This window comes from Acomys russatus, chromosome 19 (assembly GCF_903995435.1).
Source record: "Acomys russatus chromosome 19, mAcoRus1.1, whole genome shotgun sequence".
Classification (NCBI taxonomy): domain Eukaryota; kingdom Metazoa; phylum Chordata; class Mammalia; order Rodentia; family Muridae; genus Acomys; species Acomys russatus.
The window spans coordinates 11,799,053-11,819,362 of NC_067155.1; the positions used below are offsets into that span (position 1 = coordinate 11,799,053).

At 51.2% G+C, this 20,310-nt stretch overlaps 1 protein-coding gene across 1 annotated transcript in view; it reads right to left on the reverse strand.

Moving 5' to 3' along the window:
• Nucleotides 1-306: 306 nt before the first annotated feature.
• Nucleotides 307-20,310, reverse strand: part of Arhgap35 (Rho GTPase activating protein 35) — a 102,597-nt gene continuing 82,593 nt past the window's right edge. Inside the window, exons 5-8 of the mRNA XM_051162454.1 lie at nucleotides 8,872-8,949; nucleotides 7,494-7,625; nucleotides 1,216-1,321; nucleotides 307-680 (exon numbers count right to left, since the gene is read on the reverse strand). Of these exons, the coding sequence (XP_051018411.1) occupies nucleotides 323-680; nucleotides 1,216-1,321; nucleotides 7,494-7,625; nucleotides 8,872-8,949 (674 nt within the window). The 3' untranslated portion in view covers nucleotides 307-322. The remainder of the gene's footprint in view (nucleotides 681-1,215; nucleotides 1,322-7,493; nucleotides 7,626-8,871; nucleotides 8,950-20,310) is intronic.

Genomic DNA, 20,310 nt, shown 5'->3' on the forward strand with positions numbered 1-20,310 from the left:
TCCCGACGGTGGGGCCTGACGCTGGTGCAGGCAGACAGGTTGGGCAAGGGGTCCAGGGAGCAGTGAGGGTGCTGGGACCGCTGTCTGGTCAGTTCAGTCCTCAAGAGTGGTCCAAGCCAACGTCGAGACCTCACACCTTGCCACAGCCAGGGCCAGGTGAGAAGCAGGCTGCAGAGTGCTCGACACCAGCTACTGCCGCCACTCAAGTCTTAAAAAGGCGCTTGGCTCCAACCTCCACCCCAGGGGACCTGATCTTGTTCAAGGCCAAATGCCACCCTGTTAAGAAGACGACTGGCTTCCCTGCCTCCTGGGCTGTGGTGGCTCACAGCGTGTGTTCGGCTTGGAGCTGAGAGGAGAGCAATGGCTGCATGGGGGACTGAGGGGTTGGAGGAGGTGACTGGGGAGGCGACGGCTGACTGGCAGCAGGTGTAGAGGTGAGGAAGGGGACCGTGGGAGCCACAGCCGACGGGGAGCCAGGCATGGCCCCCGGGGGCTCGCTGATGGGCCGGTTGTAGAAGAAGAAGGGGCACTGCTGGATGAAGAGCTCGATGATGGTCTGGTAGGAGCGCGTGGCTGTGAGCGCGTCCATGCTGCTGAAGTCAGGCCGCATCAGGGTGGGCCAGAAGCAGATGGACAGGTTCTCGCTGGTCATCAGGTTCACCTTGTTGTTGTGGCTGACTCTGCAGGTGACAGTGCAGCCAGGTCAGAGGTGCATAGGGCCTCAGCTCAACCTGCCAACAGCTCCAGGGAGCTGCAGGCCCAGAGGTTGGGACACACAGCCCTACAAGCCCCCAGGAGGTACAGTGCACAGACCCACCAACCACAGCAATGGAAATGCTTGTGCTGGGCTGGAGGTTAGTACATGGCTCCAAAACCACCCTCTGCCAACAGGCCCAACATGAGCAGACAAACCCAGGGATCAGTTACAGGTTTTGCACACACGGCAGGCTGCTGCCCCAGGGCACCCCTCCTGATATGAGATCGCCTCACACAAATATGGAGATGTGGACTGGAACAGCTGTGACAATTCTTGGCTTTTTTGCTCCTGTGACATTTCTGAAGGCAATAGCACCTGCCAGAGAAACTACCCACCCCTGCGGACTTGGAGCCAGAGTCAGAACAAAAACTAAGGATGCCCAGGCCCTGGCTGTGCCCTGCTGGCCGCCTCTTTCAGCTGACTAGCCCAGATGCCTGTTCACACAGGAGGAAACCTACTTGTTGAGGTGGGAGATGACGTATTTGAAGACTTCGTGGTTTTCCTTTGGGAATCTCTTCAGCACCTCCTTAAGAGCATGCAGCTTCTGCTCTCGGTCGTTGATTTCTGAGAAAGAAAACAAGAGGCTTTCAGGGCTGAGTCTGGTGGGTGCTCTGGGGGTGCAAAGTAGAGGGGAGGCAGCTGGTAGGACATGTGGCTGCTGACTAGCCCAGGTGTACTCTGCACATCCTCTGGGAGGGCAGCCCCATCCTACTCTGTGCCCAGAGCCTGCAGTCATGGCCGCACACCTGGACTGGGGTCCAGGCTGCTTCTATGTCCCAGGCCCCTGCTGAAGGGCAGTACTGTGTGCCTGGGCTTCCTGCTCCCCCTCACCCCCCAAGACGAAGCATCCACAGGCTCTACCATAAAGAACACCATTCTTTGCTCATCGGTTGCCCCTGGAGACAGGCACCCCATGCAAAAAGACTGCTTGCTTCCTGGCCAGACGGAGGGTGCTGCCACCCACCCACACTGACAGACCATGGAAGGAGGGGGGTCTGCCACAAGACCAGGGCTCTGTCCTTCTTGCAGACATGAGGAGCTCTGCACATGGTGCGGTTGGAGGGGCTGCTAACAGTGGGCGATTCTTATGCAGCTCACCAAAGGGACTACACGCCCCTGTTCTTACTGCCGCCTCCTGTGCCCACTGAAAGTGCTAATGTGCGGTGGCAGGAAGCATGTCATCCGTGCCATGCCAGGTCAGTAGTCTCCACAATCTGCCCTGTTTTGAGGGTGGGAAAGAAGGAAACAAGACAGAATGGCTGTGGAGCCAGGATCTGAGCTGGCCAGCTGCAGAGCTGAGCTGAGCTAGGCTGATTCTGGCAGGGAGGCAAAAAATGGTCCAGATTCCACCTAGAGTGACACCTGGCAAACTCTGGTTCCTCTGCACATGGAAAGGTACAACCCCCCTGCCCCCCCCCCCAAAGGTTTCTTTGTGTAGCCCTGGCTGTCCTGGCACTCATAGGGACCCGCATGCCTCTGCCTCCCAGGTGCTGGGCGCATGGGCAAAAGCATTATCTGCTAAGCTTGATGACCTAAGCTTGACCCCAGGGACCTCCACGTGTGTCAATTTTCTGGGATTTGGGTATGTATGAATGTGTTTCCTGAGCCTTTTCTTTGGCTCTTTTCTTCTGCTGGTTTGCTTGTTCTGCCCTATTCTGGTTTGTTTTTTACTTTATCTTATTATTTTTCAGATGCCTGTTTGTTTCCTAATGAGACAGAAAGGTGTGGTAGGGCAGGTAGGAAGGTGGGGAGGATCTGGGAAGAGAATCTATAATTAAAACAGATTGTAGTAAAACCAAAATCTGTTTTCAGCTGGGTGTGGTGGTACACACCAGAACTTGGGAGGCAGAGGCAGCAGGGATTTCTGGGAGTCTGAGGTCCGCCTCAGCCTTCTATCTGTAAGAGAGACTGGAGGCAGCAAGAGGCTCTCAGTGAGCTCAGGGTTGGGCATGTACTAAGGGCCTGGAGCCGCTCTGACTGCAGGGAACCTGCGCAATGGGAGCCATCTACCTGTCAGAAGATGCCAGGAACCACAGGCATTGAGGTGACTAATCAGAGTTGCTTCAATGGTTCAGCCTCTGTGGCTGACCTGTAGCCCCGAGTTTTAAAATAATTTGTTATGTTTCAGTAAGTCTGTTTAGCAGAAGGAAGCCGCAGGACGGAGGGCAGAGGACTGGTTCCACAAGAACACACGGCTCACTCTCACTAGAACAGTGCACCCTCTCCAGATCTTAAGCATGCGTGTCCCTGTAGGCAGCCTATGACACGAACATAGCTTTTCACCAGGCACTGTGTGGCAGGGCGTCACAGACAGCAGTTTCACTCAGGAAATGGACCTGGCCTTCCCACCTGAGGAGCAGCACGGCTGGGGCTTCCTTCCTTTATCCAACCCTGGGGCGATGCTGGAGCTGTTCTGATGCTCATTCACGCCCCGCTCCCGTGGCCGCCATGCTCCTGTCCCGCACCCCCTCTCCCTACCTCTGTGATTCCAGCTCCCTGTACTCAGGAGCGCCAAGTGTCTGGCGGGAGCACCACCAGGAGAGCTTTAGGGTCATCCTTGGGAAGTTTGGCCCTGAGCCTCTGGCGTTAACCAAGGCTGGTTCCCTGTTTAAGGGGCTGGGGATGGAACCTAGGGCCTTACACATGCCAGGCAGCACTGTCCCACTAGGGCAGACCCCACTCCACCTTGCCCATGATCTAGCTCCTCAGCCACGGGCTGCAGTACCTGACATGACATCTTCTTGTGGAGGAGGCTCACACCTAACCATGCCCATCAGTAACAAGTTGGTTTGAGCCCCAACTGTCATTGTGCCAGTGGACACCCCTTGCCTAGTCAGGTAGGTAGGGCGGAGCACTGGGTAGGACTAGCGGTTGTCTTTTCGCCCACGCAGTCCACACAGCACCTCGTGGCAATATGCAGGCTAGCCAGTGCAGCTGAGGTTGGAATCTATGTCCTACGTCCAAAAGTGAGTGCCATCTTTAGCAAGAGAATCCTATCCCTGAGTTATGATGGGCAACCAAGCATCACGGTACGATCCTGTGTTGTTCTGGGTGCTCCATGACCAGAAGCGAGGAGGGAGGCCTCCCATTCCTGACACTGAGATTGTATTTAGTCCCCCTGTTAATATCTGCATGGTGATAGTGTGCCCTGGGGACCGTTTTCCAGCTGCTCTCTGTGCAATCCTTAACAGGCACTCGGACAGAAGTGGGGCTGGACTTCAGCCCTGCTCTCTGTACCGCACCCCCTGCCCTGTCCTGGAGCGTGTGAAAGGAATGGAGTGGGGTTGTGGGTAGGGGCCAGACCAACTAAGCTGAAGTCTGCATATACACAGATGCAGCCCAGAAGATCCTCGAGAACCCGTAAGGAAGAGGCAAAGTCATGACTTTCAGAGCTTGAAGGCAGCATGTCCTATAGAGTAAGATCTTGTCTCAAAAATCCCAGACCCAAACCAAACCAACCGGCCAATCAAAAACGTAAACTGTGAAAAGGGTCAAGAGCTGGCCCTGTCTATCAACCCCGTGGCGTGTGGCGAGAACCCGATCCCCACTGTCCCCACTCTGGGTGCTTACTGCCAACTAAATTCCAGGCTGCAAACTCTGCAATTTATACTAAACAACAGGAGAAACTGAGTACAGGCTTGAGAAATGTACACAGGCCCAGATGTGTCCTGGCCTTCCATGTGGCACAGGCCATGCTGGACTACGCTTGCTCGGCTCAGAACGGAACAGTTAAGACTACTCTGGAGGCATGGTCACACAGCAGCAAGCTGGGCAGTGTCTCTTCTCCACCAGACTGCAGGCGGAACCATATACTGTCTGTTAAAGCTGTGTCTGCATAGGGCCTCACACAGGTACTTGTAGTGGGGGACATGGGGTCCTTGAGCAGCCATCTGGACAGATAAGAGAGAGCAACATCCTGATATAGCATAAAACAGGGGCCCACAGGGCAGTGGGCACCATCCACCCCACAGCCTGGGATGTCAGTCATGCAGTGCCTCTTGCCTAAGCTGTCTCATCTGCCCGTCGGAAGGGTACACGATAAGCCTGCATTGAGTCGACAACCGAGCACCAGCGGGGCCTTGGCCTGAACCTGAGCCAAGGTGGACCTAGTGTAGGACTCCAACAGGGAAGGGACTGGCTATGTTGCTGGTGGAGAACAGGAGAGGAAAAGAAGGCCACGCAGGCTGGGACCATGTCCTGGGTGGGATGAGGTGTCAGGGAAGAGAGGGCACCACAAAGCTCCCACCTGCTGCACACAGCTCAGGACCCCTCCGCCTCACTACTCCCTGTCACAGAGCTTTGTGCACTTGCAGCTCAGCTCGCTCGAGTCTGTCTACAGAGACCACCAGCTTCCACCCAGGGAGAGCAGGAACTCAAGTTCCAGCTTGCCGGCCCCCAGCCGTGTGACCTGGGCCTCCAGCCAAGCTGTGTCGCTCTCAGAGCCTTGGGCTCCTCTGTACCATGGAGAGACAATCCTCTACCGCTCTGGTGACTGAGAGCATGCACCAATAAATACCCAGCAGAGCCTGCTACACACAGCAAGCAATGTCTGCGAGCTCTTGTTGCCATGTCACTTCAACTGAGCCAGGGAAACGACTGGCCATAACAACACAGATTCCACGTGGTGGGCACTATTCAGGAGTGTTCAATACTGTCAGATTCTAATGCACACACAATAATCAGACAGTGACCTTGGTATCTGTTGACGGGAGGCACAGCCGCATGCAGGTACGAACACACAGATACAGCTACTCTGAGGCAGTAAGTGACAAGAGCTGGTCAAGTTGCTGTTGCCATGGAAACCTGTGCTACCTCAGTGCATGGCAATCTTCCCTTGACAGCTTTCTCATGCCTGGCACCTGACTCAGTTAAGCCACCCTGATCCACAGAGCCCTGTGATCCAGGTGCTGCTTCTGCTGTGAGGTGCCATGTCAGCGAGGTCCCCTCCTCCCTGTCAGGCTGTCAAGAAAGGATAGACAAGAGGCAGCCCGGCTGACGAGAAGGGCTCAAAAAGTAGACAATGGGGAGGAAGTTATGAGACTCCGCCCTTCCCAGGCTGCTGTGTGGCACCTTCTGAGCTGTGGGTGGCAGAAGGAACTGTGGAAGTGGGGCTCCTATCAGCAGCACCCTCTCCTGCCCCTCCCCAGACAAAAAGGTGCCATGTCAGCTGTTCCAAGAAACAATGGCATGCTGTTGGGTGCCAGTGTTCTACACGCCGCTAGATGGCGCCAGGCCAAGGCAAGTGTGTGGAGAACCAGGTCTTCAGCAGCTGGGTACTAAGCAGCCCACACCTCCTGAACCTCCTCAACCATCACTTAGGGAGACAGCATGAGTCTGAAATGCTTCCCCACTGGTGCTAAGTGCTGCTTCCCAGCCTAGGTAGGTGAGTAAAAAGGAGAGGCCAGCAGATGTGGAAACAGGCCATATGCAGGCTAACCTGAGCTCTGCACCTTCCCCAGCTGGGGATGGCTTCCTTAGAGGAGCAGGAAGCCAGGACTGGAAGCCACCTGACCCATAACCTAACACAGCCTTGAGAGTAAACTGCCAGATTCAGGCAGGGGCGAGCTAGCTGAGGACCACACCTCCCCTTTTCTTGGTGCTTGGAAAGTGACCCCCACCCCCCAGCATTGTACCATTTGGCTGTCCTCAAACCCACAGAGGAATCCTCCTTTCAGCAGCTGTGGAGAAATTGGTGTTTCTTTTTATCCCCTGCAAGGGCACAAGCTTCCTTTGGCTAAACAATAGTAAGTGCCCTACAGTGGGCAGCCCCAATAGGCCAGGTCCCTTATGGCACAAGGCATTCTCCAAAAAGCCAAACAATGAGAAAACTCCCACACAACGGTCACCCTAGAGCAGGGGTTCTCAACCCTTTAATACAGTTCCTCATGCTGTGGTCACCCCCAACCATAACACTGTGTTCCTTGCTACTTCATGACTGTAACTTTGCTACTGTTATGAATCGTAATGTAAGTATCTGATGTGTAGGGACACCTGCTATGTGACCTCTGTGAAAGGGCTGTTTGCGCTCCAAAGGGTCATGACTCACAGGCTGAGAATTGCTGCACTAGAGACTGCCATTAAAACTAGGGGTTCTAAGACAGAGATGGTGGCACACTATAATGCCAGCCCATAGAAGGTAGAGGAAGCAAGACAAAAAAGGAGCCCGAGGGCACCCTGGGATATACAAGGCACTACCTCAAACAGCTCACAGAAAATCCCAGAGTACTTATGTGCTGCAGAGCCTTCTGATCTTCTGGACACTGGACACCCTCCTCCCCATCCAGGTAATTTTCCTCTTAAAATTAAAAAAAAAAAAAAAAAAAAAAAGTGTTACTTTTACCTTGTGTGTGTTGCCTGCATGCATGCCTATACATCATGTGTTTGTATACCCTGGAATAGGAGTTACGGCTGACTGTAAACCACAACGTCATGCTAGAAACTGAACCTGGGCCCTCTAGTGTTCTTAACCACTGGGCCATCTCTGCAGTCCCAGAGGTAACTTTCTAAGAGTTTATATGGCCTCAGATCACAGGCAGAAGAGAGGTGAGGAAAGAGCCCAGGACAGTCTGTGTCACAGGCAGTTCCAGCTTTACTCCAGAGAGCAAACTAAGGGGAGACACGGGAGGTCAGTCATAGCAGAGGTTTAGAGACCTGCAACTGTCCCGGTGGACCACTCAGAGAAGCACCTCTGTCCAAATGGCAGGGCTGCCTGGAACCTCTGGCTGCCTGTACTTACTGTGTGCTTCCACCAAGTCATTCTGCATGCTGTATGGTACCAGGGGGTCTGGTAGCTCTGAGAAAAAACTCTTCATGGCCCCTGCCACGGTGTTCACGGTGAAGTCTTTCTCTGCCAGGTCCAGATTGTGGTCTGAAGGCAAGCCAAGAAAGTGAGGCCAGATACATCTGAGTTAGCAGAAGGCACAAAAACACTCTCGATGCTGCCCAGGGGCAGGGGTTTGGGAGAAGCACCAACCACAGAGGAGCTGGCAGCCTGGGTTCAGAGACATGGCCTGAGCAGTCGGTCACCTCCAGCCTCTGGTCCCCTAGGCCACTTGCTCATCCCACTTGGCTCTGACTTCCCTTCCCGCCAACCATACAGTCACTGCCTCATCGCATGGCGCATGGCTCCATGGACCCCTCCTCTCATTTCCCTTCTCTCTCGGGGCCTTACTGCATGCTTGAATCTGTAAGACTTGCCTACAAATGGGTAAGCATCTCCCTGGGCTACCAGCTGCTCAGATTCTTACAGGTAGTCATGGACCACATAACCACTTTGGCCAGCAAAGGTCTGAAGAGGTGATTCCACTTGGTGACATTGTGACTTACCTTCAAACAGTGGCCCCTGTCAGCTGGCTCTCCCGTCCCCTCTGCTTGCCCACTCAGCTGCTGGATGAGAGGATTTCACTGCTCTGCTCTGGCACTGATGGTATAGCCTGGCATTCAGTGTGGGCATTTCTCACATTAAGAGCTGAGTTCCTAGCTGGGAGCCTCTCACACCTGACAACGTTAAGAGCCAGGCAGCTGCCCCATCCAAAGCTGATGTGACTAAGAGTTCAGCTTGGGAGCTGCAGTCCAGTGCCTCAGTTATCCCTCTCTCTCTCTCTTCTCCTTCTCTCCCCCGAGAAAAGGTTTCTTTTCACTTTTGTAGACCAGGTTGGTCTCGAACTCAAAGAGATCTGCCTGCTTTTGCCTTCCGTGTACTGGGACTAAAGGCGTGCACCACCACACCCAGCTACCTCAGTTATCTTGAAATATTTTTCCAACGTTTTTCTCCCACAAGGCCACTTTGAGGAGAAATGTGCTTGATGTAGACACCTCTGTCAAAACAGACTGGATCATCAATTCAAACACTGCCCTAGCCCAGGGAGGCTTTCCAGGAAGTGAGCCTGGGCCGGGGAAACCTGTGGTGGTGCCTGTAGACAGCAATGAGCAGCCCCAGCAGGGACAGTGTAGTGAAAGGTCTGGTCCCACACAGGGCCACACGGGCCTGGCTCCGAGCCAGCACCTCTTGCTCGGGTTCGGGGTTATGGGTGGAAGGAGCACCCATGCCCTGCTGGCAATACAGCCATGGCATCTGCTGTGGACCACTGACGCATGGCCAGTCTGTGCCTTACCTTGATCAAACTGTCTTTGCAAACTTTCCATCTCTGACTTGTTCCCGCTGACCCGGTAGATGCCTTCAGTGCTCAGTCCTGTGGAAAAAGAATAAGCAGGGCCTGTAACGCAGGGCTGGACAAGGGTGGTCTGCAGAGTCCACAAGGCTCCCACTGTGAGGGAGAAGCGGGGTTAACACTACTTTCTTTATTTCAGTTTTCTTCGAGACACGGTTTCTCTGTGTAGCCCAGGCTGTCCTGGAACTCACAGCGATCCGCCTGCCTCTGCCTCCTAAGTGCTGGGATTAAAGGTGTGTGCCATTGCGCCCGGCTATCACCCACATTTTAATGTGTACAGTCCTGAGTATTTTCCTAAAACACAAATTAAAAAATCATCACGTTTTGCCTGGGTGTATATCTGTGTACCACTTGTACGCCTGATGCTAATAAAGGCCAGATAAAGGTGCTGGTTCCATAGAACCTGGTTCTATGAAAGAACAGTCAGTGTTCATCTCACTAGCTCCTTTACCCTTTTCTAAAAAACAAACAAACAAACAAACAAAAAAACCCAACCCACTCATGTAGAAGGAATCTCTTGTGTCTGTATGGAATCATCACCTATCAATAAAAAGCTAATGGCCTATAGCTAAGGCAGGAAATAGGGGGTAGGACATCTGACACACAGAAAGGATTCTGGGATAGAGCCAGGCATGAAGCATGGCAGATTTGCCTGGGAAGATATGATGAGGACAGATGCATGTTACCTGAGCAGAGGTAACCAGTCATGTGTCAGGATGTAGATTAGTATAAATGGGATATTTTAAGTATGAGCTAGTCAGGGAAGAGCCTAGCTATATGGGCTAGGTATTTGCATATTTTGAGTCTCATGAGTCATTATTCCGGGAGCTTGGGGCTGGGAAGAAAAATTCATGCAACACACTTAGTTTAGTTTTGTTCGTGTGTGTGTGTCTGTGTGTGTGTGTGTGTGTGTAGGTGTGTGTGTAGGTGTGTGTAGATATCATGTAAGTGCAGTGCCCAAAGTATGCAGAAGAGGGCAATGGGCAGCCCAGAGCTAGACGTACAGGCAGTGGTGAGCTGCCTGAACTCAGTGCTCTTAACCACTGAACTGTCTCTCTAGCATGAGTGCTTTTCTACTAAAGCTAAAGATAAAAACCAGGCATGGTGGTATACACCTCAGTTCTAGAAGGCAGGAGCAGAAGGCCAGTCAGGGCCACAGGATAAGCTCCAGGTCTGCAAGGGTAACAGAGTGTGACCATGTCTCAGCAAGCCAGAAAAGGAGCTTGACCAGACAGTTCAGCAGGGAAAGGCACAGCCAAGGTTTTATCTCTGGAACTCACAGGAAGGAGAAACACTTACCTCCACCCCCCAACAAAACAAATAAAAATCAGCAAATACAGAAAACTCAGAAGATAAAGGGCTGGAAGTGTGGTTCAGTGTGGAGCAGCTGCCTGCTACGAGCAGGGTCTTTATTCTAGTACCAGAGACACAGAAACCAGAAAAAGTGCAGCGTGTGTCACCTCAGCTGCTCACCCGCTGGGCACTCAGAAATCTTCTCTTGACCACAAAGAAATGAAATGTATACAGTATTCTGCTTGCCTGTACAGCAACACACCAGAAGAGGGCACCAGATCTCATTACAGATGGTTGTGAGCCACCATGTGGTTGCTGGGAATTGAACTCAGGACCTCTATAGGCTCCTGAGAGCCAGGCACCTCAACCTTGGTCACCACTGTGACTGCTGCATCTGGAGAAGCCGTATGATGAATAAAATGCCTCGGCTCATCTGTTCTAGGGCCTTGGGACAGGTAGGTGGGTGGGTGGACTCTGACAATCATGAAGACAGAGGTCCCCAATTCCTGATCTAAAAAACTAAACGCCCACAGGCCTTTGGCCCAAACTCAGCAGCAGCAGCTGGCCAGAGAAGCCACCATGTCATGCTATCCTCTGCCTGCTGGCCCAGAGTGTCCCCACACCCACTCACTCGTGAGCCAGGGAAGCGGATGTGAGCACTGGCTAGAGAGAGCCAGCTAGGCCAGGGGAGGCACAGCTCTTTAAGCTCATGTACCAGCTGGGGTCCAGGCGCAGTCTCCTCAGAAAACTGCATGCTGCTTTTTTTTTTTCTTTAAACACCCTCCACCTCCAACCTAAATTTGCTGGGCAGTGGTGGTGCACACATTTAATCCCAGCACTTAGGAGGCAGAGGCTGGTGGATCTTTGAGTTTAAGGCCAGCCTGGTCTATAGAGTGAGTTCTGGAACAGCCAAGGCTACACAGAGAAACCCTGTCTCGAAACACACACACACACACACACACACACACACACACACACACACACACACACATACACAGAGAGAGAGAGAGAGAGAGAGAGAGAGAGAGAGAGAGAGAGAGAGAGAGAGAGAGAGGGAGAGACCCTGTCTTGAAATACCACCCCCTAAGACAGCTTAATTTAAATTATGTGTATGAACTAGGTAGGGGGTAGAGACCTTTAATCCCAATCACTGGAAGGCAGAGGCAGGAGGATTTTGGTAAGTTTGAGCTAGGCTAGTGTATCTATATAGAGTGCAGAGCACCCACCCAGGGATACATAGTGACCCTACCTTAAAAAACAAACAACCCACTAAACAAACATTTGTAAGTCTGTATACAGGTGTGTGCATGTGATTGTAGGTGCACCAGGTCCTCTGAAGTAGGTGGTGTGTGTGCTCAGAATCAAACTTAGCTTCTCTGTTCTTTAAAATAAAATAAATAAAATAAAATAAAAGATTGTTTTTTGTTTCCTTTGAGACAGGACTTCTCTGTGTAGCCTTGGCTGTCCTGAAACTTGCTTTATACACCAGGTTGGCCTTGAACTCACAGAGATCTGCTTGCCTCTGCCTCTTGAGTGCTGGGATCAAAGGTGTGCGCCACCACACATGGCCTCATTGCTCTACTTTAAAAAAAACTTGCTGCATCACATGTATGACTGCCTTGCTTGCATGTAGGTATGTGCCTGGTACCCTGAGGCCACAAGAGAGCGTTGGAGCCCCTGCAATCAGCATCATACACGGCTGCGAGCCACCAATGGCTGCTGGGAACCAAAGGCAAATCCTCTGCAGAAGCTGCAAAGCTGCTGAGCCATCTCTCCAGCTTTGGAGATGGTTGTTTTTAACTCTTGTCCCGTTTTACTGATTACCTCTTGAGCTAATCTGTTTTTGAGAAAGGGTGTCATATAACCCAGGCTAGCCTTTAGTTAGCTCCTGCGTGCTGTGCCGCCATAGGCTTTCTACATGCTAGGCAAAATCCTTACCAACTGAGCTACATCTCCAGCTTTTTTCAGATGCTGCCGCCGCCGCTGCCAATAATGATGGCTGCCTTGCAGCTATGGCACCCACTGGAAGATGATGGTGTCTTGCTATGTAGTCCAAGCTAGCCTTGACTTTATGGTGATTCTGCCTAAGCCTCACTGGGATTACAGGCACACACCATTACTAGTCTGGAGCCATGTTCCAGGCTCTCTTCCCTGTCCGTCCCAGGATGGTATGGCACTCCTGGCACCAGGGCTCCCTTGGGTCAGGCATCACCCCACTGCACAAGAGGGCAGAAGAGAAGCCACGCGCTAGCTCTCTGGAAATGAACTAGGGTGTGGGCTGCAGCCCCACTACAGGATCATTACAGGGACAGCACATCTGGGAACAAGAGGCCAGCTCAGAACATCAATTAATCATCAGCTCAGCATTTCCTGTAAGCAGCCTGCCTGTTTGTTTTACCAAACCTCATTTTAAAATAGCAATCCTGCTGCTGTTGTACCCAACGCCATGGCATAATTTAGGAAAGGTATCATTAGCGTGGTGAGCACATTTTATTACAACCACCACTTAGAATCAATTAAAAACAAACAGCACCAAGAGCTGACTGTGCCTATCATGAGGGCTGAAAGTGACCAGTGGACACCAGGATGCTGTACAGGGCAAGGCCATTGACATGGGCCTGAGACCACACCGAGAACCAGAAAGAGAATTCTAGGGTGACATGCTCACACCTGCCAGCAGAATTCTTGATTATAATGCCTGACATGAACTATGTCAATCTCCCGGAGACTGAGGCATCCTGCCTACCACGAGTCTCCAGAGAACCCCTCTTTAATAAAGCCCCCTTGCCCAGCAGCCTCTCATCTCTTACATGCCTCTTCTGACCTACATGTCTTCTCTGGGGGCTTGCTGTGCAGCCAGTCTGGCTAAAACAGCAAGTTCCAGATTCAGTGAGACTTGGTCTCAAATGTAAGGAGAGGCAAATGAGGAAGACAGCCAGCTGTTAACCCCTGGCCTCTGCATGGGTGAGCTGTGCATGCACACACACAAATAAAACAAGAAAAAACCAACAGTGGCCAACGTCACTATTCTCAAATACCTGAACAACTGCCATGCCATGTGCAACAGTCTTGTTCCAACAGCTCTAGGGAGCGGAGCTATGACTAAGAATGGAAATTACAGGACAGCAAATATTCTCTCAATACATAAAATAACTATTAATAGCCATGGATGTCACTTAAAGAATGGTGCAGAGCTTTTCATGTCCCTCCTTCATGGATAACCATCTGAATGGGATGCTGTTTAGGATCAGTATCTGGCCCAGGGAGGAGGTACCCAACAATAATCTCCATAACGAGCCGCATGCCAGGTGCTCATCAGAAAGAGGCCCGGGTGCACGGTGCTGGCTTGTCACAGATATGAGGACAAGCACCGGAGTCCCCAGAGCAGCTCCTTAAGGCAGGCTCGCTGCAGGGATAGAACACTGAAGTTAACAGACGGCACAGCACATACAAGGTGGAGAGCTTCCACAGACACCGTCTTCATTCACCCTGGTGGATTCCACCCATTCAATAGGGTGCTTTGCCACACGGGGGGGGGGGTGTGGGCGGGGGGCGCGTGGCTGGGCTTGAACAGAACAGGCTCCCGCATCCTGCTATGCTTTGGAAGGGAACAACACATTTCCAAATGTGGCTCTAAAAAGTGGCCATTCTAGAATTTATGTCTTTTCACTACCTAAATTCCATGAGTATCAATAAAACCTGTGGACAATACAGGCAAAACAAAGACGCCTTCACAAATAAGCTTGTCCAAAAATGCTGTGACTGCTCTAAAACAAAACGAAACTTTCAATTGTGTGCCTGCGTGTGTATACATGACTGCTGGTGACCTGAGACCAGGTGTTGGATCCTGGAGCTGGAGTTACAAACAATTCTGAGCCACCCAACGTGGGTGCTGGAAACCAAACCTAGGTCCTCTGGAAAAGCAGTACATATTTTATTTTATTTTTTCATTTTTTGGTTTTTCAAGACAGGGTTTCTCTGTGTCCTGGACTCAATTTGTAGACCAGGCTGGCCTCGAACTCATAGCAATCTGCCTGCCTCTGCCTCCCGAGTGCTGGGATAAAGGTGTGTGCCACCACACCTGGCATTGTAGTACATATTTTAAACCACACTGCTTAGGCAATCTGTCCAGCCACCCACCATACCTTTTTCTATGTAAACAAGCCCGTAGGTGTCACTGAATTTTTAACCATGGTCACATATAATAGGATTGGGTATGGTAGTGCACACCTTTAATCTCAGTACTCCAGAGGCAGCCAGATCTCTATGAGTTCAAGGCCAACCTGAACTCAACCATCGCTCACCCTCTAAAACAGATAAAAGCAAAATCTATTCCTTCATTCAGTAAGAATTTACTATAGCTGGGTCTTATGGTAGCACTATTCTCAATTTTCTGAGAAAGTTCCAGAATGATTTCCACAGTGGTTGCGTAAGTTTGCACTTCTACCAGCAATGGAGGAGTGTTCCCCTTTCTCCACATCCTCGCCAGCATATGCTGTCACTTGAATTTTTGACCTTGGCTATTATGGAAGATGGAATCTTAGAGTCGTTTTGATTTGCATTTCCCTGATAACTAAGGCCTTTGAGCATTTCTTTAAAAGTGTTTCTCAGCCATTTGGTGTTCCTCTGTTGAGGATTCTCTGTTTAGCTCTGTACTCCATTTTTTAATTGGATAATTTGGTTTAATGGTGTTTAATTTGTTGAGTTTAAAAAAAAATATTTTGGATATTAGCCCTTTGTCAGAAATAGGAGTGGTGAAGATCTTTTCCCAGTCTGTAGGCTGCTGTTTTGTTCTGTTGACAAATGTCCTTTGCCTTACAGAAGCTTTTCAGTTTCATGAGGTGTCATTTATTGATTGCTGATCTTAGAGCCTGAGCTACTGGGGTTCTGCTCAGGAAGCTGTCTCTTGTGCCAATGAGTTAGTTCAAGGCTCTTCCCCCTTTTCTTTAACAGATTTAGTGTGTCTGGTTTTATGTTGAGGTCTTTAATCCACTTCGACTTTAGTTTTGTGCATGGTGATAAATATGGATCTACTTGCATCTTTCTACATGTAGACACCCAGTTAGACCAGCACCACTTGTTGAAGATGCTTTCATTTTTCCATTGTATGGTTTTGGCATCTTTGTCAAAAATCAAGTGTCCATAGGTGTGTGGGTTTCTTCTTGGGTCTTTGATTCAATTCATTGGTCAAGAGATGTAAGGACCCAGAGGGTTCAGGAACCCCACAAGGAGACCATCAAGGCAGGCAGACCTGGACCCAGGGGGGGCCTGCACAAACTGTTGCACCAACCAAGGGCAATGCATGCAGTGAACCTAGACCCCACGTTCAGATACAGCCGATGGGAAGCCCGCTCTCCAGTTGCCTCTGACATGAACTCTGGTGCTCCCCATTTCATCACCTCCCCTTGGCAGGGAGACCATGCTGGCCCACAGATGAAGGGGAAGAAGGCTATCCTGATGAGAGCTGATAGGCTGTGGCCAGATGGCGGGGGAGAGGTCCCACCCGATCAGAAGTCTAGGAGAGGGGAATAGCACGGAAGAGGGAGGGCGGGAGAGGAGGGAGATAACAATCGGGATGGAATATGAACACACACACAGACACACACACACAGAACTGACTGCTGCTTTTTGTCCTTTTGGCATGCCCAAGTGGCAATCATGAGCTCACTAATGTGGCAGGCAAGTTACTGTGCAGAGCCCTTAGTATTGGTGAAAACTAGTTTGGCTACAAGTGGCCCATTTTCATTCTTCAACCATCCAGATCCTGAGAGAGGCCAGTGGCACAACGTCTCACAGGAGCCTGAGAACTTAGGGAGAACTGGCTTTTGGCCAATGGCTGACAGGGTTTTTCTACATAGCCTTGGTCAGCATGGAACTTGCAGAGAGCTGCCTGTTTCTGCCTCCTGAATGCTGGGTGCGCAATCACACCCAGCTTTCTGAGCAAATGTGAACAGCCAAATGAGCTTCTCTCCCCACACCGGCAACCCGATGGCTAGGAGTCTTTCTGTAAGGCTGCACCACTGTTCCTGCACACCCACCACTCGGCTCTTCTGATTTCCTTTTTAGCAGTGAATCAATACTTCCTCCGATGCAACCTGGATTTGCTTATGTTTTTACTTTCTATATTTGGATATAAAAATTCAGCACTTTAGCTTTTTTTTTTTTTTTTTTTAAATAAGGAACTGCACATTGAAACACTCTACCTAGAAAGGATGGACAGTATGCAGTTCTGTGGACTTTCTCAGAGGCAGAAGGGATGACATGGCCCATTCTTATCCTTTCTGATGTATCTGGGGGTCAAGGGAACATAGTACCACACCACACTCTTTTCTCGAGGACTGGCCCTCAGGGGGCATCAGCGGCTCTTCCTTTGGGACAGGTGCCCACAGTCTGACATCACCTCACCAAACAGGGTATAGAGTGCTGAGGGTTGAGCCCAAGCCAAGAGCAAATGTGCTGCATGCCCTTCTGTGGGCACTGAAGGCACAGAACCTAGCTTAGCAGAGTGGTTTCCGTTTGGCTCTGTGTTTAGAGTGGCGTCTATCGTAATGTAGCACTAGCAGGCGCTGCAACACCAAGTCCCGCTGCCCGAGCTCCTCCACCTGCCACCACAGGCACAAACAAGTGAGGCCCTGCAATATCATGCCTGCTCCTAGCTGTTTCTGTAGTGTGCGTTTTTGTTTTTGTTGTTTTTAAATCTGGGGTGTCCCACAACAGGTGGCACTGCTTTTGGGGCTTACCCAAGTTCTTGGCCTCTTGGATACACTCAGCCTTCCCAGTTAATCTACGTGGGTCTTTGACAATTTTTGTAACTGGCCTCAAAGGGCAGAACCGGGCTTGTTGCAGACAAGGTTTCTTGGCTTGGCCAGTGATGTTTAGTGACCTGTCCTCTCAACTGCCCAAAGCTCACCTCAGGTCTATAAATGAAAGTGGGGAAAACTAATAGACCTCCAAGCTGGACTGCTGTTTCTATGCTGCCTACAGAGCATCAGCATTGAGTCTTGCTTGCAAGAGTGGTGTGCTCAGGAAGGCAAGGTGGCAGCATCTGCCAGCGCCACTCACTGCTACCAGCAGGACTGGCAGGACACCCACCCTTCAGCTCTTGGAAAGCTCAAGTGAGAGGCCCTGAGTGTGATGCTTCACCCAAGTAAGATGGAGGAATGGCGATGCAAGGACAGACAGATACTAACAGGTCAAGAGCCAAGGCCAAAGGAACTCCCTAGGTCTCAGCTAGATGGTACAGTAGGCCAGCCTATGAAGGGACACCCTCACAGGACAAGCTGCTGTCCCCATGACCCTGCTTTCCTTGCATGGCAAAAGGTCCCCTCTCTGTTCACTTAGGGCAGGGCAGCCTGTCTCTCTGATCTTCTCCAACACACCGAGGGCCAAGGCAGCCAGGCAGAGTGGGCCTGTTGGAACTGTGATGGGGACTTGGGCTGACACCCAGACTATTTCTGTCTTGGACGGAAGGCAGGGTTACTTGGTGAGACATGCTCCACTTCTCTTTGGCTGCTGGGCTCTCCAGGCAGCATGCCAGGGCGTGCTGTTCTGATCAGGCAGGGCACGCAGCGCTGAGGAAACCCTCTAGCATGGCACAGTCAAGCTAAATGAGCTCCACTTATCTGAATCATGCAAGAGCTGGCGAGATGACCACCTGGACGCGTGGCAGTGAGGAATTTTTGGAATGCAAGTGGCTTGTGCTTGCGTCACTTATAAGGAAGCAGGGACACAGGAGGGTGATGAGGGACAGCACAGAACCACAGAAGAGGAGGGGATACTAAGTCGCACAGGCCGTCCAACCACAGCTTCTTGTGTCCTAGCGTCTTACCAGCAATGGGAAGGGCACAACGCAGGCCTCACTGTTGTTGTGTCCTCACTGTGTGTGCAGGCTGTAGTGCATCTGTAGGCTCCCCAATAGCTCTGTCTAGTCCAAGACTCTAACTCACAGTTCCATTATGCCCAAGCACAGAAGGAAGGTCTGCAATGATGCTGTGAGCAGCCAGTGTCTAAAGGACCCTGGGATTTTTGTTTTCTATTGTAAAAAGGGATTAGTGTGGCTTTGAGGTTAACACTGTCCAGCTCACGAGAGATTAGCTAATGTATGGTGAAGCCAGTCTTCGAGGAAAAAAGCTCTCCAAGGAAAAAGATGCCGATGCGGATGGGGGTAGGGGGCCTACGTGCGCTTTCCAGCTCAGGTTGCGGCCTCTAGGCCCCTTGCGGGTCTCCTCAGGGGTTGGAAGAAGTACAACTCCAAGGATTGGACGTAGGAATACTGAGGAGGGCAGGGTGGTGTACCAGGTGTTTCTAAATGCTCTGGAAATTTCCTGCCAACTCTGGAAAGTAGAGTCAACACTGGAGTGTGTGGTGGGTGGTGTCATCCTGTCAGATTTGGACACTCAAGAGGCAGGCCCTTGGGCGCAGAGGAGTTGGGACCCAGGACAGACTGAAGTGCTATCTGGCCTGATTCTGCTCCCCTGGGAGGCTCCAGGGGTATGCCTGACGTGTCTTTTCTGGCCTCTGATAATCCCAGCCATGGGAAGCTAGGAAGACAATGGCTCTAGGTTTGAGTCCCAGGGCAGTGGAGGGGCCAGCTCTTAGGGGTGTGAGGAGGGACAGAAAGAGAACTAGGAAACCCAGAGCCTGGCAGGTGAACTCCAAGTCAGTACTTGGTGTGTACTGTCCCTTGAACACCCACAGGTGTTATTTTTGTCTCATGCAACAGTCAAGGAAATGGGCACCCAGAAGTGGAGGAACTTGCTCAGAGCCACTCTGGCCACGTTGCCGCAGACGCTGTGTTGGCACCGTGTCATGTGCTAGGTCCAAATAAAAGTGCATTTCCTAACTGGATTGGGCAATCCGGGAGTTCACCGACAGCTGGGAGGAGTCAGCTCGGGCAATAGTTGGCCTTTTGTCCCGCTGTCCCCCATCAGGGAGACACTGTAGTTGGCTGGGTTAGTTACAGAGCTGAAAACATTTGCATGTCCAAACTCTTAGCGGCTATTTTCCATTTAATAGCTTGGTGGAATTTTTTGGAGATTAGTTCCAGGAAAAACTGGGTTGGTCTTTTCTGAATTGTGCATCACACTCTCAAGTGCTCCCTAATGCTAGACATCTATTTCCCAAGATCACGTGAAATCCAGTACAGAAGTGTGCTACTGATGAGAGATAAACCAAAGCTATCTCGGTGGCGCACGCCTTTAATCCCAGCACTTGGGAGGCAGAGGCAGGCAGATCTCTGTGAGTCTGAGGCCAGCCTGGTCTACAAAGCGAGTCTAGGACAGCCAGAAAAACCCCGTCTCCCAAAACCAAACCAACCAAGCAAGACAAACCCACAAAAAAACCCAAAAACAACAACAAACAACCACCACAAAACACAAAAACCCAAACAAACTGAAGCTATCCTCAGACTCCAACACAACCAGATGAGAGGTCTAGCTAACTAATTTTGAGCCTGTTATACGGAGGTGAGATGAGGGAGGTAAAGCCAAGGGTGAACTCAGTACTGTGCTTAAACAGCTACTGGTCCCCACTATCTGCTTGTTGTCAGTGTACTTTCGGAGGGATGCAGCTGCAGGGACGGCACTGAGCACCGCCAGAGGCTGACACCAGGTGACTGGGACTCCACTAGGCCTTCCTTTGTGAAGAGCATACCACAACTCACAGGCTCAGTCACCCTGAACCCTCCCTCTGGGGGCTCTCTCATCTCTTTTAAAACACTATGCCTCTACCTTTGAAGGCCAGGATCTTAGAAGGCTGAACCACATGGTGGGTATTTCACAAACACTTTGGCCAGATAGTATGATGGTTCACCTTCATGGCCAGCTTGACTTGGTTTACTGTCACCTACAAGACAGGCCTCTCAACTGAGGGTGAGAAGATCTACTGTGGCGGTGGGTGGCACCCAGAGGAAACGCAGCCCTGGACTCAAAGTGACCACCTGTGCTGCTCGCACGCCTTCCAACTGTGAGCCAAAGCGAACCTTCCCTCCTTAGGTGCTCCTGCTGCAGCACTGCGCCAAGTGACTACACACAGTGCCCTGGGAGGGGGCACCGCTGTGTTCATCACCAGATGCAGGATATAAACATTCTG